Here is a 12,898-nt window from a genome sequence, read left to right as displayed (position 1 = left end):
CAGAAGAGCAAATGGCATTCAAGAGCATCGCCTTCTCTGCCTCATGGTAGGCATCATCTTTCACAGACTACATAACAGCATGACACATGCACCAGCTCAACCAAATGGTCTTAGGGATGCACACAACACAGCATCAGAGAACATGATTCCCTGACTCCTATTTGATACTTACGCTGCTGATCACAGATAACTTATCTGCTGCATTCCTCAAATGCAGGAAGAGCATTTAAAGTAAGACAAGGACACGAAATAGGGAACCATGGATATTTTCAGCTGTTTGTATTGATCATATCCGCTAAGGTAATGTCTGAGAAATCTCACATTTCTTTGCATAGTTTTAGATGGGTCTGCGCACCGTACTCCCTGACACACCTACAGACATAGGGGACAACAGGGAGTTAATTCCTAATGTCTCTGCTTGCATTTTGGAACAAAATCTGTTCTTGGTTTCACACGTGTAAATATGGAGTAACTGCACTGGCCAGATTCAGGCTGTTACAGTTGGAACAGATTTGCTGCACTGACTTCAGCGACAATCTTCTCCGAGCAAGGACTGCATATAAATGGAACAATCTTTTCAGGATTTGGCCCAATAATACAAAACAGCCCATGGAGAAGATCTGTTCAGTTTCTACAGAATGTTGGCACTCACTCACGCCAAGCTAGTTGTGAGAAAAAAAAAAAAGTACATTTTGCTGCGTTTAGGAAACGCTAGCCAAGCAGCCTGCTTTGTTAGATTGCTCCTAATTGAAAGAAGAGAGGACTGGCAGCTTATTACTGTCTGTGACTTCTTCCAGTCTCAAACTATCTAAAAGGGATAGAAAATAACGCAAGACTTTTGACATCGGGTCATAGCCACAAATCTCACGTGTATTTCTTTCAAAAGGGATGGTCTTGGCAGAGGTTGAGGCCTGAATGGATGTATGGGATGAAATCACTTGCACTGAGAGTTGCTTGGGAAGAGCAGATCGGGTTTAATCTGACTTCTTTATTTCCAAAACTGGCCAAAATTACTTGACCACTTGATGAAACAAGCATCAAAACACAATTTCCATAAGCAGAGAAATGCTTTAGTTGAGATCTGAATGATTTTTGGATTTCAGTTCAAAAAAGCAAGTAGAAGCCAAGGAGAAAAAAATCAACTGCTTATTGCCCCCCGTGCCTCTATACAACCTCCTGGCACCATACTCAGCATTTTAAGTCATCATATTTCTCCGCACGGCTCTGTAGTTACCTCCCTTGATCAACAGCTACATCCCCTCCCTGCTCCCCACTGCATACCCCATGCCACATGCTCCCGCAGCACTGCTTTTCCCACTGGCTGCTCTTCCCCCCACCTCCTTAACCCTGCCATCCTCGGAGCAGGTCCCACCCAGCCCTCCCCAGGCCACCTCCTCCCCTGCATCAGGAATGCTTTTCTCCACAATGACTATCTCATCTTTTCCTTTTCCTGTTAATGCTCTTCCTCTTCCTCTTGCTGCCAGTGGTCAGCAGTCCCCTCCGCATTCCCTCCTGCCTGCCCACCTCCCCTCTTTCCACCACCAGCTGCTGCTACTGCTTCTCCCTGGAGGCCAGCACTGATCTGGGGTGGCTGTTGACGCTTTCAAAGTGCCAATGTGCCAGCTGCCATGGTTTCCCCAGGATGTTATGTACAATAGTTTGATTACATGATTCCATGCTCTTTCACATAACCACGTCCAGAGCAGGCAGCAAACACAAGCACTGTCTACACACAACCACACACCACACAAGACATTGACACTACACAGGCCCATGCCAGCACAGTCATAGGAAGGCACGTGTCCATAGACACACCGACACTTCTCCCACTGACCTTTCTCAGCACCTCCAGCCTTGGTAGCTTTTCGGTCCCTCAGCAGAGCCTTGGTGTTCTGTATCTGTGAGATAAGACAGGAAGAAGGCTGTCTATATGAAACTGGACTTTTCTCAGTTTTCTTTGGGAGCTGACGGTGAAGAATCTCCCCTTTCTTTTCTTGTTTTCTGAGTTTTTTGTCCTTTAGGTTGTAAAACAAACAAGAACAATCTGGTTTACTGAAGGAAGTTCAAATGTCCTAAGCCCCCCAGAGATACACCGCTTACTGAAGCCAGATTAAAAACAAAATATTTACAAGGAATTTATCCTGACTACTCAAAATAACTGCGTCTTCCAAGCCATACTGTCCTCTGATCTGTTTGACATGATCAGAAAATCAAGGAAAAAAGAAAACCTTCTCTTTGGAAGCCGTTCGTGCTAGGATACCTTGTTCAAGCAAGTACACACAGATTTACGCTCTTTCAGATTTGAAATTTGTCTGCCCATTTACACGCACACACGAGAAGGTCTTTGACTTCTGTTTATTGCACTTCCTCTAGCATTTCCAAAGGTGATCTGCAGAACTTTAAGGTAGTTTAAACTCTTCGAGTCATTCATCTTCTGTCTGCACAATATCCCAAGGAACACGGCCTTTGGTGCACATCCCCGGAGCTCTGATTCTGTGTGTGTGTAATTCTGTAATTCAGCAGCCTCTTCTCCCACATAACGGTAATAGGATCAGAAGTAACACCCTCAAGTTGTGCCAAGGAGGATAAGATTGGATATTAGGAAGAATTTCTTCTCAGCAAGAGAGGTGAGGCAGTGGCACAGGCTGCCCAGGGAGGTGGTAGAGCCACTGTCCCTGGAGGTGTTCAAGAGCCGTGTGGATACGGCACTGAGGGATAAGTCTAGAGTGGTCACAGGCATGGGTTGATAGTTGGACTGAATGACCTCAGTGGTCTTTCCAACCTTAGTGATTCTATGATTCTGTGATTCCATGACTGCACCTGTGGATGGGCACAAGCTGAGCATTAAGCCCTACCACCCAGATCAGTAGTAGATCTGTTTTTTTTCCAGTTGAAATTCATCGTATCTTTTTCAGCAGGAATCACCATATTGTATAATCTGCATAACACTCATGAGATGTCACGGATTCCAGAGGGAGCCCAAAGTCTGATATTACTGAAACCCAGACATCCTATTACTGAAACCCAGACATCAACATTTGTGGTTTGTATTTTGCTGTCACTCAAAGACTTCAACAATCTCCCACCTCTCTTGAGGAAATGTGTGTTGTGTGGTTTTAAATGTGAACCTGAGAGCAGTGGGACTTTTGTTTGCTTTGGGGTTATTTTTTTAGAGGGGCATCTGTGTGATGGAAAGCAATGCATATGCATGTGTGACAGAGGGAAAGAAGGATGCAGAAGACAATTGCTTTTTTTGTGTCCACTAAACAACTCAGGAAACGTGTTAAGACACGTAAAAGGAAAATAATAAGGCAGAACTCATCTTGATCAGTGCCACCTCAGACAGAATCAGGCCTTCTGAACAGATGGTGTTTGGCACTGCTGGGCTTTGACCTTTCAGAAGTCACAGAATCAGAAGGAGGACCTTCAGGAAGACGTTCAGATTTTAAGTTTTATTACAGAAGCTGTGAGGTGACATGGGAGAGAGAGAGAACCAGGGGCACCTCTGGGAGCTCCTCACCGCCTTCTTCCTCTCGGTGTACTATCACAGACTCATTTTTCCCCAGCCTTCTCTCCATACATCCCTTATTTCCTCCAATTGCTTTTCCCTTAGCCAGCTCTGGCTGGCTAATTCTTCCACAGAATAAAACAACACTTTCTGGATCGGCCATCACTTTCCTTGTGTTACGACTCCTGGTCAGCCTGATGTCTTCCCCCTTGCCTTTAGAGGCTGTAGCCATGTCAGTGACAGAGCATTTATTCCTCCCTGCCTGTGTTGTGCTTGAAATAACACCACATCTGATCAGTCCCAGATAGCATTTTGGCGAGCACAGTCACTATTGATGTTGATGAAGCAATAACAACAGTAATAACAACAATAGCAGTAATAATAATAATGCAGTGTGAATAACGGACTACAACAATAAAGCCAGCGGGAGCTTCACATTTAATTTGGAGAACACCAAACTATTTTTTCTCCCAGGGCTGCAAGACTCTGCTGCCAAGTTCAGCAGAGACTAGGTTCTAGCACGCATCTTTTTTTTAAAGTGGGTGAGACTGGGTGGTGACTACACAAAGCCTAAAGGAGTCCATCAAAATTGTTTAATGGCTTTCTGCTATTTGGGTAGGTGAGGAAAGAATTTGCATTTTGGTAGCTGCAGCATCTGTCAGCATGCAGGACATTGCAGCACTGCAATATTTTTAGCCTCATGGTGCAAGTGCCAAGCCAGAAGTCCTAACTGCTCTGCTGTGAAATATGCTGGAGATGATGTTTGACCGGAGAACAGGAGGCTGAGGGGAGACCTTATAGCTCTCTACAACCACGTGAAAGGAGGTTGTGGCAAGGTGAGTGTCAGACTCTTCTCCCAGGTAATAGCCATAGGACGAGAGGGAATGGCCTCAAGGTGTGCTGGGGGAGGTTCAGGTTGGGTATTGGGAAGAATTTCTTCTCAGCAAGAGCGGTGAGGCAGTGGCACAGGCTGCCCAGGGAGGTGGTGCAGTCACCGTCCCTGGAGGTGTTGAAGAGTCGTGTGGGTGTGGCACTGAGGGATGCGGGCAGTGGGTGTGGTGGGCTGGGCTGATGGTTGGATTGGATGATCTTAGAGGTTTTTTCCAAACTTAATAATTCTATGATTCTATGTTCCACATGCCCATGACTTTGTTTTTATGCTGCTGTAATGTTTTACTAGCAGCAGCAGCACAGTTGTGTTGTATAATTGAAGCACTGATGAAAAAGCAAATTCACACATCCGGCAATAGCAATGAATTACTATATCCCAGAAGAATGCTGTAAATAGTTTTATTTTTCAAGTTTACTTGAAATTCCTTCTCTTTGATGATCGTTGTAGGTGAGGGAATAATGAAAATCCTAAGCTCCCAAGTTTCCACATGCTATTATATTTTAAGGAAAGGAAGTGTTCCTTTGGGGGAGTTATACAAGTTCACTCCTCGCCGTGCTATACGCAGCCATGCAATGGCATGCTGCTGAACAATGAAAGGGTTGTGCCGGTATGTTATACTTGAATAGGTTCAGCATTACATCAGCCTCTGCTATTTCCTGTCCTGACCTCGACCCTAAAATCCACACTAGTCCCAGCAATGGACTTGAAAGGAAGATAAAGGGTATTTGCCTTGGCCATGCCTAATATTGTGATAGGATGATGATATAAGCTCTTAAAATCACAAATTCCTTGAGCCTGAGCCCATTGGCTCACCTAGGGAAAGCAGGGATCCTCAGCACTGCTCCTCGGGTTTGCTGCAGGAATGACTGCTCACCACCTGTGGCCTCTGCAGCAAAAAAAGACACTGCCCATCTGCCCCAAGTGCTAAAATAAGGCCATCCTGCAAAGCCACCTGGATGCTTAGCCCTGAGAGCAACTCTCAGCACCCCAGCCCTGGCACACCGGTGCTACCACGCAGTTTAGGACGCTGAAGGGACAGGTGGGCTAGGCCTGTCCCCTGCCCATGTGCTACTCTACATGGACCAGCAACAGCCAGTGCTGCTGGCATCCGGTCCTGGCCCATGAAACGTCCTCATTTCACATGACAGAGTGAGGTGGAAGAAACACAGTCAGCTGCTTCTGCCGTGCCTGACCACCTCTCTCCTGGTATTGCCACGGCAACACACAGCCATGCTGCCTTGGGAGTATCTGTCTGGGGACCAGGGCCTCCCACTTCCAGGCTGGGCACAGAGGATGGCAGGAGGACCCTGACCACAGCTCATGAATCCCTCCCAGCTTATGAATTCTGACACCCTGAGCTCCAGCAGCACGTGCTGATCCCAAGGGCACAATCCAGACACTTCCATCCATCCCCCTGAAGGCATTTTAGCAGAAGGTCTACCACAGCTGCAAGTGGCAGGAGCATCTCAGGGCTTGCATTCACTCAAGCGTGCCACTTTAGCTGTCCTGGTGTTATACAATCCCCTCATGTAAATACAGCTAAAGCAACATCAACATGCTTTATATTCAGCTGTGCCCATGTAGAAAGAGATTATACTGTATTATTATCACAGTGTCTGCACTGCAGTTGCATTAAGGTAACTATTTCAAGAAAGAATATACACCCTCATCCTCTAAATAGCTACCTTGGGACTAACTCCAAGTGCAAGGAGAGGCTTCGGAGAGAGCCTTCATCCCTAAGGATGCATACAAACAAAACTAGGGTCACTGAGTCACACCATTACTAGGTATGCATACTAGATCCATGCAGGTGCTCGCACAGGCCTTGCTGCAGACTCCTCTACATGCAGCACGGATGCAGAAGCAGTAAGCCAGTGCCTGAATGCTATGCAGAGTGCTCCTGGGGCTCTTGGGCACTGTGCAGGGAGGCAGCACCGGCAGCTGGAGGAATCTGAGCCTGGCAGGGTCAAGATGCACCATGCAATCCCTGCATCGCAACCTCTGGGGACCTGCTTGTGTTCTGAGGGGACATTTGCCTGCAGCAGTTTGGAGTAAACTGCCACAGAGCATTTTGAAATGTGATATTCACTGAGTCTACCCACTGCTGATACATATTAAGTAAGGTGGTTTCAATTTATGTAAGAAAAGAATGGTAAAACTGCTTTGCCCTGATATTTCCATCTGGCTTGCGACTCAGCTTTTCTATTAAATTTGCAAGCAGTCTTTAAAATAAACAAAACCAGCCATGAAACAAATCTGTCCCTGCAATTAAATCATCAATCCAGCATTGAAGAGTAGCAAGCTCCTCAGGAACACTGCTATTTATGTTGTCAGATACAACTTGTATAGTTCACACAACCCTTATAACTCTAGTGCTTCACCAAGAAACAGCCAGGGAACAAAAATCCAGACAGGAGAGGATTCCTTTAATATAAACTACCTTCTCTATTATGGGCAAGGGGACTGGAGACAGATAGAGTGAACGGTAACCAGGGTCAATCTTTGCTCTGGCCAAGAAAAGTTCCTCACAACACAGTGAGCTGGTTCTCCATCAGTTCTGCTGGGAAGCAAAAAATTCACTTGGGCAGAGTTTTGTGCTAATATGGTTTTACTTTAACTAGTATGGTTTCTAGTAGTTAAGCCTGGGCTCTGCTGGGTCACTGAACTCTGCTATGCAGATCTACACCGAACTATCGTGCAAGGTGAATCCTGGCAGTCACTCAGCTTTTTGCTGTGGACCAACTTTCACCTCAGAAGGAAACTAAAGGGTCCCCTGAAGAAGTTTTGTTTTACTTTGCTAAAAGGGGATTTGTTTTCCTCGTGAAAGCTGAAAGTCATCTTCAAACTTCCACTCCAGGGGGCTGCTATTTTTTTTCTTTCAAAAAGAAACTGAGAGAATTGTTCTGCACAAATCTTTTTTTTTTTTTCCCTCACAGTTTCAGAAACTCACTGTCTTAATCCCAACTGCTGGGGATCCTCAAATTCAGCCTGCTTTCCAAATACCTTAAGAAGCTTTAATGATCTTTACCTCATAGGAGTCTTTATTTGCCTTGTACTTGTCAATCTGGTACAGCTGGTTCTTGTGGCAAATATTGTCCTGGACTTCAGATTTCTGTGGAGAGAGAAGCACAGACAATCAAAGTATGTAAGATAATTAGAGAAAACTGATGTTTAGCTACTGCTCAATGGACCGTGTCCACATTCAGTATTCAGTAGAGTCACATCAACTTATGGAGATGATGAATATGATCCATTACATTCTCAACATCATTGATGCCATCATTAAAACACACTTGTTGTGAGAACTGAAAAGAGAGAAAACTAAGAAGCTGTTATCAGAAGAAAAGGTAATCAGGGATAAACCCACCCTACTGATTACGTGACGCAGCAGCCTAGAGACTCCTAACTGTTTAAGACTCCTCACCTAAACACAGACAGTTGTGCGGAGAGGCCATGGGAAGAGGCAATGCAGCTTGCCTTTGTGCACTTTGCCCATCCTAACACTTGAGCAAGTGCGATGCAAAACACAGCTAGGGAGCTCAGTTGCCCCAGATGTAGAAGAAAGGGTGATGTGGCAAGGTGACTGTTCCCTTCAGCCACACGCAGAGCAGTCCCACAGCACAGGGAGGGAAGCACAGGGTACTGCAGGCTCTCAGGGGTGTTCCCTTCAGGGCTCTTACCTAGGTGAGCTGGGCAGCTGTGCACCATTAGCACAGGCACTGAAGGGCGTGGATTTTATGGAGAGCAACGCTAAACAAGAGAGAAAATGGTCTGAGAGAACATCTGCCAAGTCAAGTGGGCTAGACTGCATACACATTATGCTGACTGCACAACAGCCTATCCTGGGATGGCAAATGCATCACTAGTTGACCATGGAAAACTAATGTACTTCTCTGGAAACACTTCTCATGAGATGTAAAGCCTATAAGCAGTTATCTCAGTAACATGGGGAATTATTCTTTGAAATAATGCTTTTAGTTTGCAAGGAATACCTCCATTTCATGGATACTATGACAGAATTGGGAAAATAAAAACAACTCAGGTAATGCCTTGAGAAACTTATAAGCCCCTCTCACCTGCTTGTCCAAAGAATCAGCATCAAGCTGTACTTACTCTAAGGCTTGCCAGGTAGCGCTCCAGCTTCTTATTAAGAAGAAAGTAGATAGCAAGTGTGTGACTTGCCCTGTTTGAGAGCACAGTGTTGATGACATCGCTGTTCTTATAGCCAAGCTTCTCAGTCATATGGAGCAGCACGCTTTGGCTGAGGTCCTCCAAGTGGATTCTGCAGAAAGAAGAGAAGCAGAGCATGTTGCTTGTACTGCCTTCCCAGCATTCCCAGCAACAGAGCCTTGTTAGCAACAGTGGAGAAGAGATCTGTAAGGCTCAGTAAAGAAGACGTGAGTATGTATGAAAAAGGCACATTGCTAGGGATCCACACGCACTATGGGACATCATGACAGTTGAACAAACAGAACTCTTCCTGCCAGTTCAAAGTGACCTTATGTGCTACCATGAAGGGAAATGGCACTGTGACGCTCAGGATGTCTCAGTTTGTTATCCTAGATGTGAGCGATGGTGAAAACCATCAAGAGAATCCAGCTGACTTTGAAGGGAAAGAGGCAAAATCCAACTTAGGTAGTGACATTTTGCTTTCTGAAACGACTCATGTAACCAAACGCCAGTGTTCAGCTTCATTCCTTATCTATTGCACAATATTCATGCACAAAGTAGCTGGAGAACTTTACCTCAGAGAAAGATGACATACAGGAAGGATTATTACCGCAGCTCTCAAAAAGGTAAAGCTACTACTATACTCATGTTGGTTAAAAGCAGAAACGCAACACAAGTTTATGGATATGCTTTTCTGTAAAGTCCATAACAGACTTAGCCAGGGTAAGAAATGCAGTACAGCAGCCTGTGCAAATGGCAAAGAACTTTTGCAGACTATGTCAAAAACAGATTTTCCAGAGGACTTTTATTTAGCCATCTAAATGTGCTGGCCAGATTCCCAGATGTACCCATCAACTCCTATCCATCTCTAAAGAAATGCTGGATTTTGTTTGCTTTCTAAAAAATATTCCTCGCTTCCAACATGAAGCCTAATATCTGCCCAGGGCAACTTAGGGAAGCTTAGGTTATGAGCTTTTATGTATATATAGAGAAGGGTATAATTACCTACCTTTCTCATCCCTTCTCTGCTACACCACTGTCCTGCACACCTTTGCCATGAGGAATGCCTGGTGTGCAGTCTGGGTCTGATATGAGAAGGACTTAGACAAGATGCAAAACAGAGTATGGAAAATCTCTAATTACTGTTTTCCTTTACTCAGCACTCTTATTAACATGCATTCTGCAGCTAAAGAATGCTTGGGTGGTTGTCTTAGAGTTCATAACCAAAACGTATCTTGGACATTGCACAGTGAGGCATCTGGACAGCAAAAAAAATGTAAGCAATTTCTGCTTGAAGTGCTGAGCAAAACTGGAAATATTTGCTTGCCTTCAGGGAATTTCTGTAACAAAAGCAAGCTTTTAGAAAGCCTGAGAGAACATTCTTCTGAAAATGCAGTTTCTGCTGTTATTCTACTTTATCTTGCTTTTGCTTTTCCTACTATGCTTTTGCTTTTCCTACTACGTTCCTGTCTTGGTAACAATGGCTGCTACCTGAAATTAGTAGAAGAGGACTGCAAGAATAGAACATAGCTTCTTGTTTGTTATAGAAAGCACGATTAAGAGAGAACATGATTCCTTGCAAATTCAGTAGTGGGTTTTTCAGGACAATGTTGATAATATCTTACCCACGTCTGCACACTAACAGAAACTTGGAGACACTCTGCTGAAGCTGACCCTAGCAGTACTTTCTGAGCAAGCTTAAAAGGAGGCAAGCCAAGTCTTTAAATATTTCAAACTTTACTGGATTTTCCCTATCAGGCTTCAATATGGCAAACTGTAGGTAAGTCAATCTTGAGGAATAAACTAATTAAATTGTAGAAATATAAATAAAAAAAAAAAAAGAAGGTAAAGAAGGATGCTGTACGGCTTTCATCCTTTACAGCCTCATTGACTTCATCATACAATTTGGGTTCTGATAGAAGGAGTAGTTAATTTTCTCTTGTTTTCACATCAAGCAACGAGAAAAAACAATGCAATGAGGGAAAAAAAGTAACCAATTTCTGTAATAGCAAAGGGTAGCACTCCGCATTAATGAACTGTTTAAAAGTGCTTTTAGTAGGGAAAGAATAATATCATCCCCATATCTGCATATATGCATGAACAAACATATGCCCTCCCTATAGGTCAGCTCTGTGTTTTCTTCCGTTCTTACATATGATTTGCTTGCCTTTAGGAGAAAACGATTAATGGGCACTCCATAAGCACCGTGGCACAGCTATTGTATCTAGTAGTGGCCAGCCTCTCTCATGAGTCTCTGACCTAACTGCACCAGTAAGCAAGCTCTGAAGTGATACCTCCATCACAGCCTGACTAAGGCCTGATAACTGCAAGCTAACAGCTCAAAAACAGAGGCATGAAAATGCACCTACAAATGCAAAAGAATCCTGAAATCACATTCAAGCTGTATTTCTGTCTTTTTTCCTCTTCTTTGATAGAACACACTCAGCAAGAGAATTAAATTACCCATACAGCTCTCAGTTACACTTACATTCATTTAACAGATGCCACGTTTAGTAGATTGATTAGACTCATTATGGCAGTGATTTCATTAGCTTAACGACTCATTCAGTTTACAGTTGTTTTCTCCTTCTTTACCATATAATGTTCATATGTAGAGTGCACTTCAGTACAGTCCAATGCACCATGGAAACTCAGATTTCCTTTTGTTGTACAGCACTATGCAAATTAACTCAATTGACCTTAAATTTCAGGCAGTTATGCTGAGATAATGAGTCTGCCTGTTCTCCATCTTGCTCCCTGCAAAACAATCCTTCTCATGGGTCTGAGTATTGTGGTTGGCAGTTCTGTCCGAGGCAAGGGGTTGGAACTAGATGACCTTTAAGGTCCCTTCCAACTCAAGCCATTCTATGTATGATTCTATGATCCCACTGCATGCAGTTAGCCTCACATGTGCTTCAGTGGATGGATCTAGTGATGTCACCCTTTGGAGAACAACTATCCAAGCTGTTCAATGTCTCTCCAACCATATTTCATGAGTGGAAGACATCCTACTCTGCTCAGGTCAAAGAAATACATGGTCACAGTCATTGTCCACAACAGAGTACTTAAAACAGTAACTCTGGAAGGGAAAGCCTGCTGGTAAACTAGTGCACCTCAGTTCCCTGTGCACACAGAAGGAGAAGTGTCTCTCAGCCCCACAGGTTTGGGTCCTCCAGCTCTCAAACATGTCCTATTCACCTGGCTACCAGTAGACCAGAGGGGAAAACAGGTGGGTAGGTACTCTTAACATCAAAATTGTGATTTCAGATGAATGTTCAAGGCTGTTTGTATGCACTGTCTGAGCTTGCCTAGGCGCTTAGACCTTCAGGGCACCAACACAAAGAGATGGCCTAGTTGGTGAATAACAAATCACTTTGGAGTGAGGACAGTGGTTCTAACATTCAAAGATAGGTTGTCACACCTAGGTGTATGCTGTATCAGGATGTGACACGTGAGTAAATCGTAGGGTAGAAGTTAGGATCTTCTCATGGTGACTTGCCTATTAGTGAGTTAGAACTGAAATTCTGGGGTACTATCAAATTTTAAGCTCCAAAATTAAGCTTTAAGTTGCTCTATCTGCCTCAGTGCTAGTTTGGATATTGGCTTGCAAGCTAGTAACTCCTATAACATCCTTTGCAGGTATGAGACTGTATGTTTGACACAGTGGAAAGGCTTTGATGCAGGAAGGAGGTTTTATCAGATCAAGTATAGACATACATTTCTAAGTGAGTTGCCTGAGGCTCCATTTACAGTCACAAGAGAGAAAGCAGAATCTCCTGGGCACAATGTCATCCCACTGCAGAATCAAAGAGAAGCCAGATGAATCATTCTGTAAAAATTTTTCTCTGTTGACTGTAATGAGAGCCCAGGTTGAATGGCTCATGTGAAGACTCCATACTAAAGATGCTGAAAGTCAAGAAAGATTATTTCTAACCAAAGTGGACCATAAGTATTCAAGATCAACAACCAGCAAGACAAGATTATTTAACTCTGACTTTTCACACCACGGTCTGCATGTTTACCTAATACACAGAACCTCACATATGCATCAAAAATGGGTATAGCCTCTATTGGGAAATATCATGGCTCTATTAATAAATAAGGACAAGACTAGAAGTGATGAACCGTCTTCATACACATCCATTCGAAGCTCACATGATCTGCACTTTAGACTACCTCACAACTGTATCATATGCCATCTTCTAACTTAAGCTACCGTTTTTGACTATTTCAAGAAGCACACATTTAATGACCATTCCTTATATCTGTAAAAATTGAGTCAAAAAAGCAATCTCAGAAAATGCAGTGGGACGCTGCCATATAAAGAA

The 12,898-nt window shown here is 43.9% G+C and overlaps 1 protein-coding gene across 3 annotated transcripts in view; it reads right to left on the bottom strand.

Moving 5' to 3' along the window:
• HUNK (hormonally up-regulated Neu-associated kinase) overlaps positions 1 to 12,898 on the bottom strand; it is a 57,173-nt gene that overhangs the window by 2,875 nt on the left and 41,400 nt on the right. For 2 of the 3 annotated variants that reach the window (XM_015299710.4, XM_046900846.1), the window contains 3 exons: positions 8,514 to 8,682; positions 7,429 to 7,512; positions 1,835 to 2,015 (listed from right to left, as the gene is read on the bottom strand). In XM_015299710.4, coding sequence (XP_015155196.2) covers positions 1,835 to 2,015; positions 7,429 to 7,512; positions 8,514 to 8,682 — 434 coding nt within the window. The remainder of the gene's footprint in view (positions 1 to 1,834; positions 2,016 to 7,428; positions 7,513 to 8,513; positions 8,683 to 12,898) is intronic. The other variant, XM_015299716.4, reaches the window with a different exon arrangement.

The sequence above is a fragment of the Gallus gallus genome, chromosome 1 (genome assembly GCF_016699485.2).
Source record: "Gallus gallus isolate bGalGal1 chromosome 1, bGalGal1.mat.broiler.GRCg7b, whole genome shotgun sequence".
In the NCBI taxonomy this organism is placed as follows: Eukaryota; Metazoa; Chordata; class Aves; order Galliformes; family Phasianidae; genus Gallus; species Gallus gallus.
The sequence above is the reverse complement of the archived record's forward strand: the minus strand, read 5'-3'. Positions and strand labels throughout refer to the sequence as shown.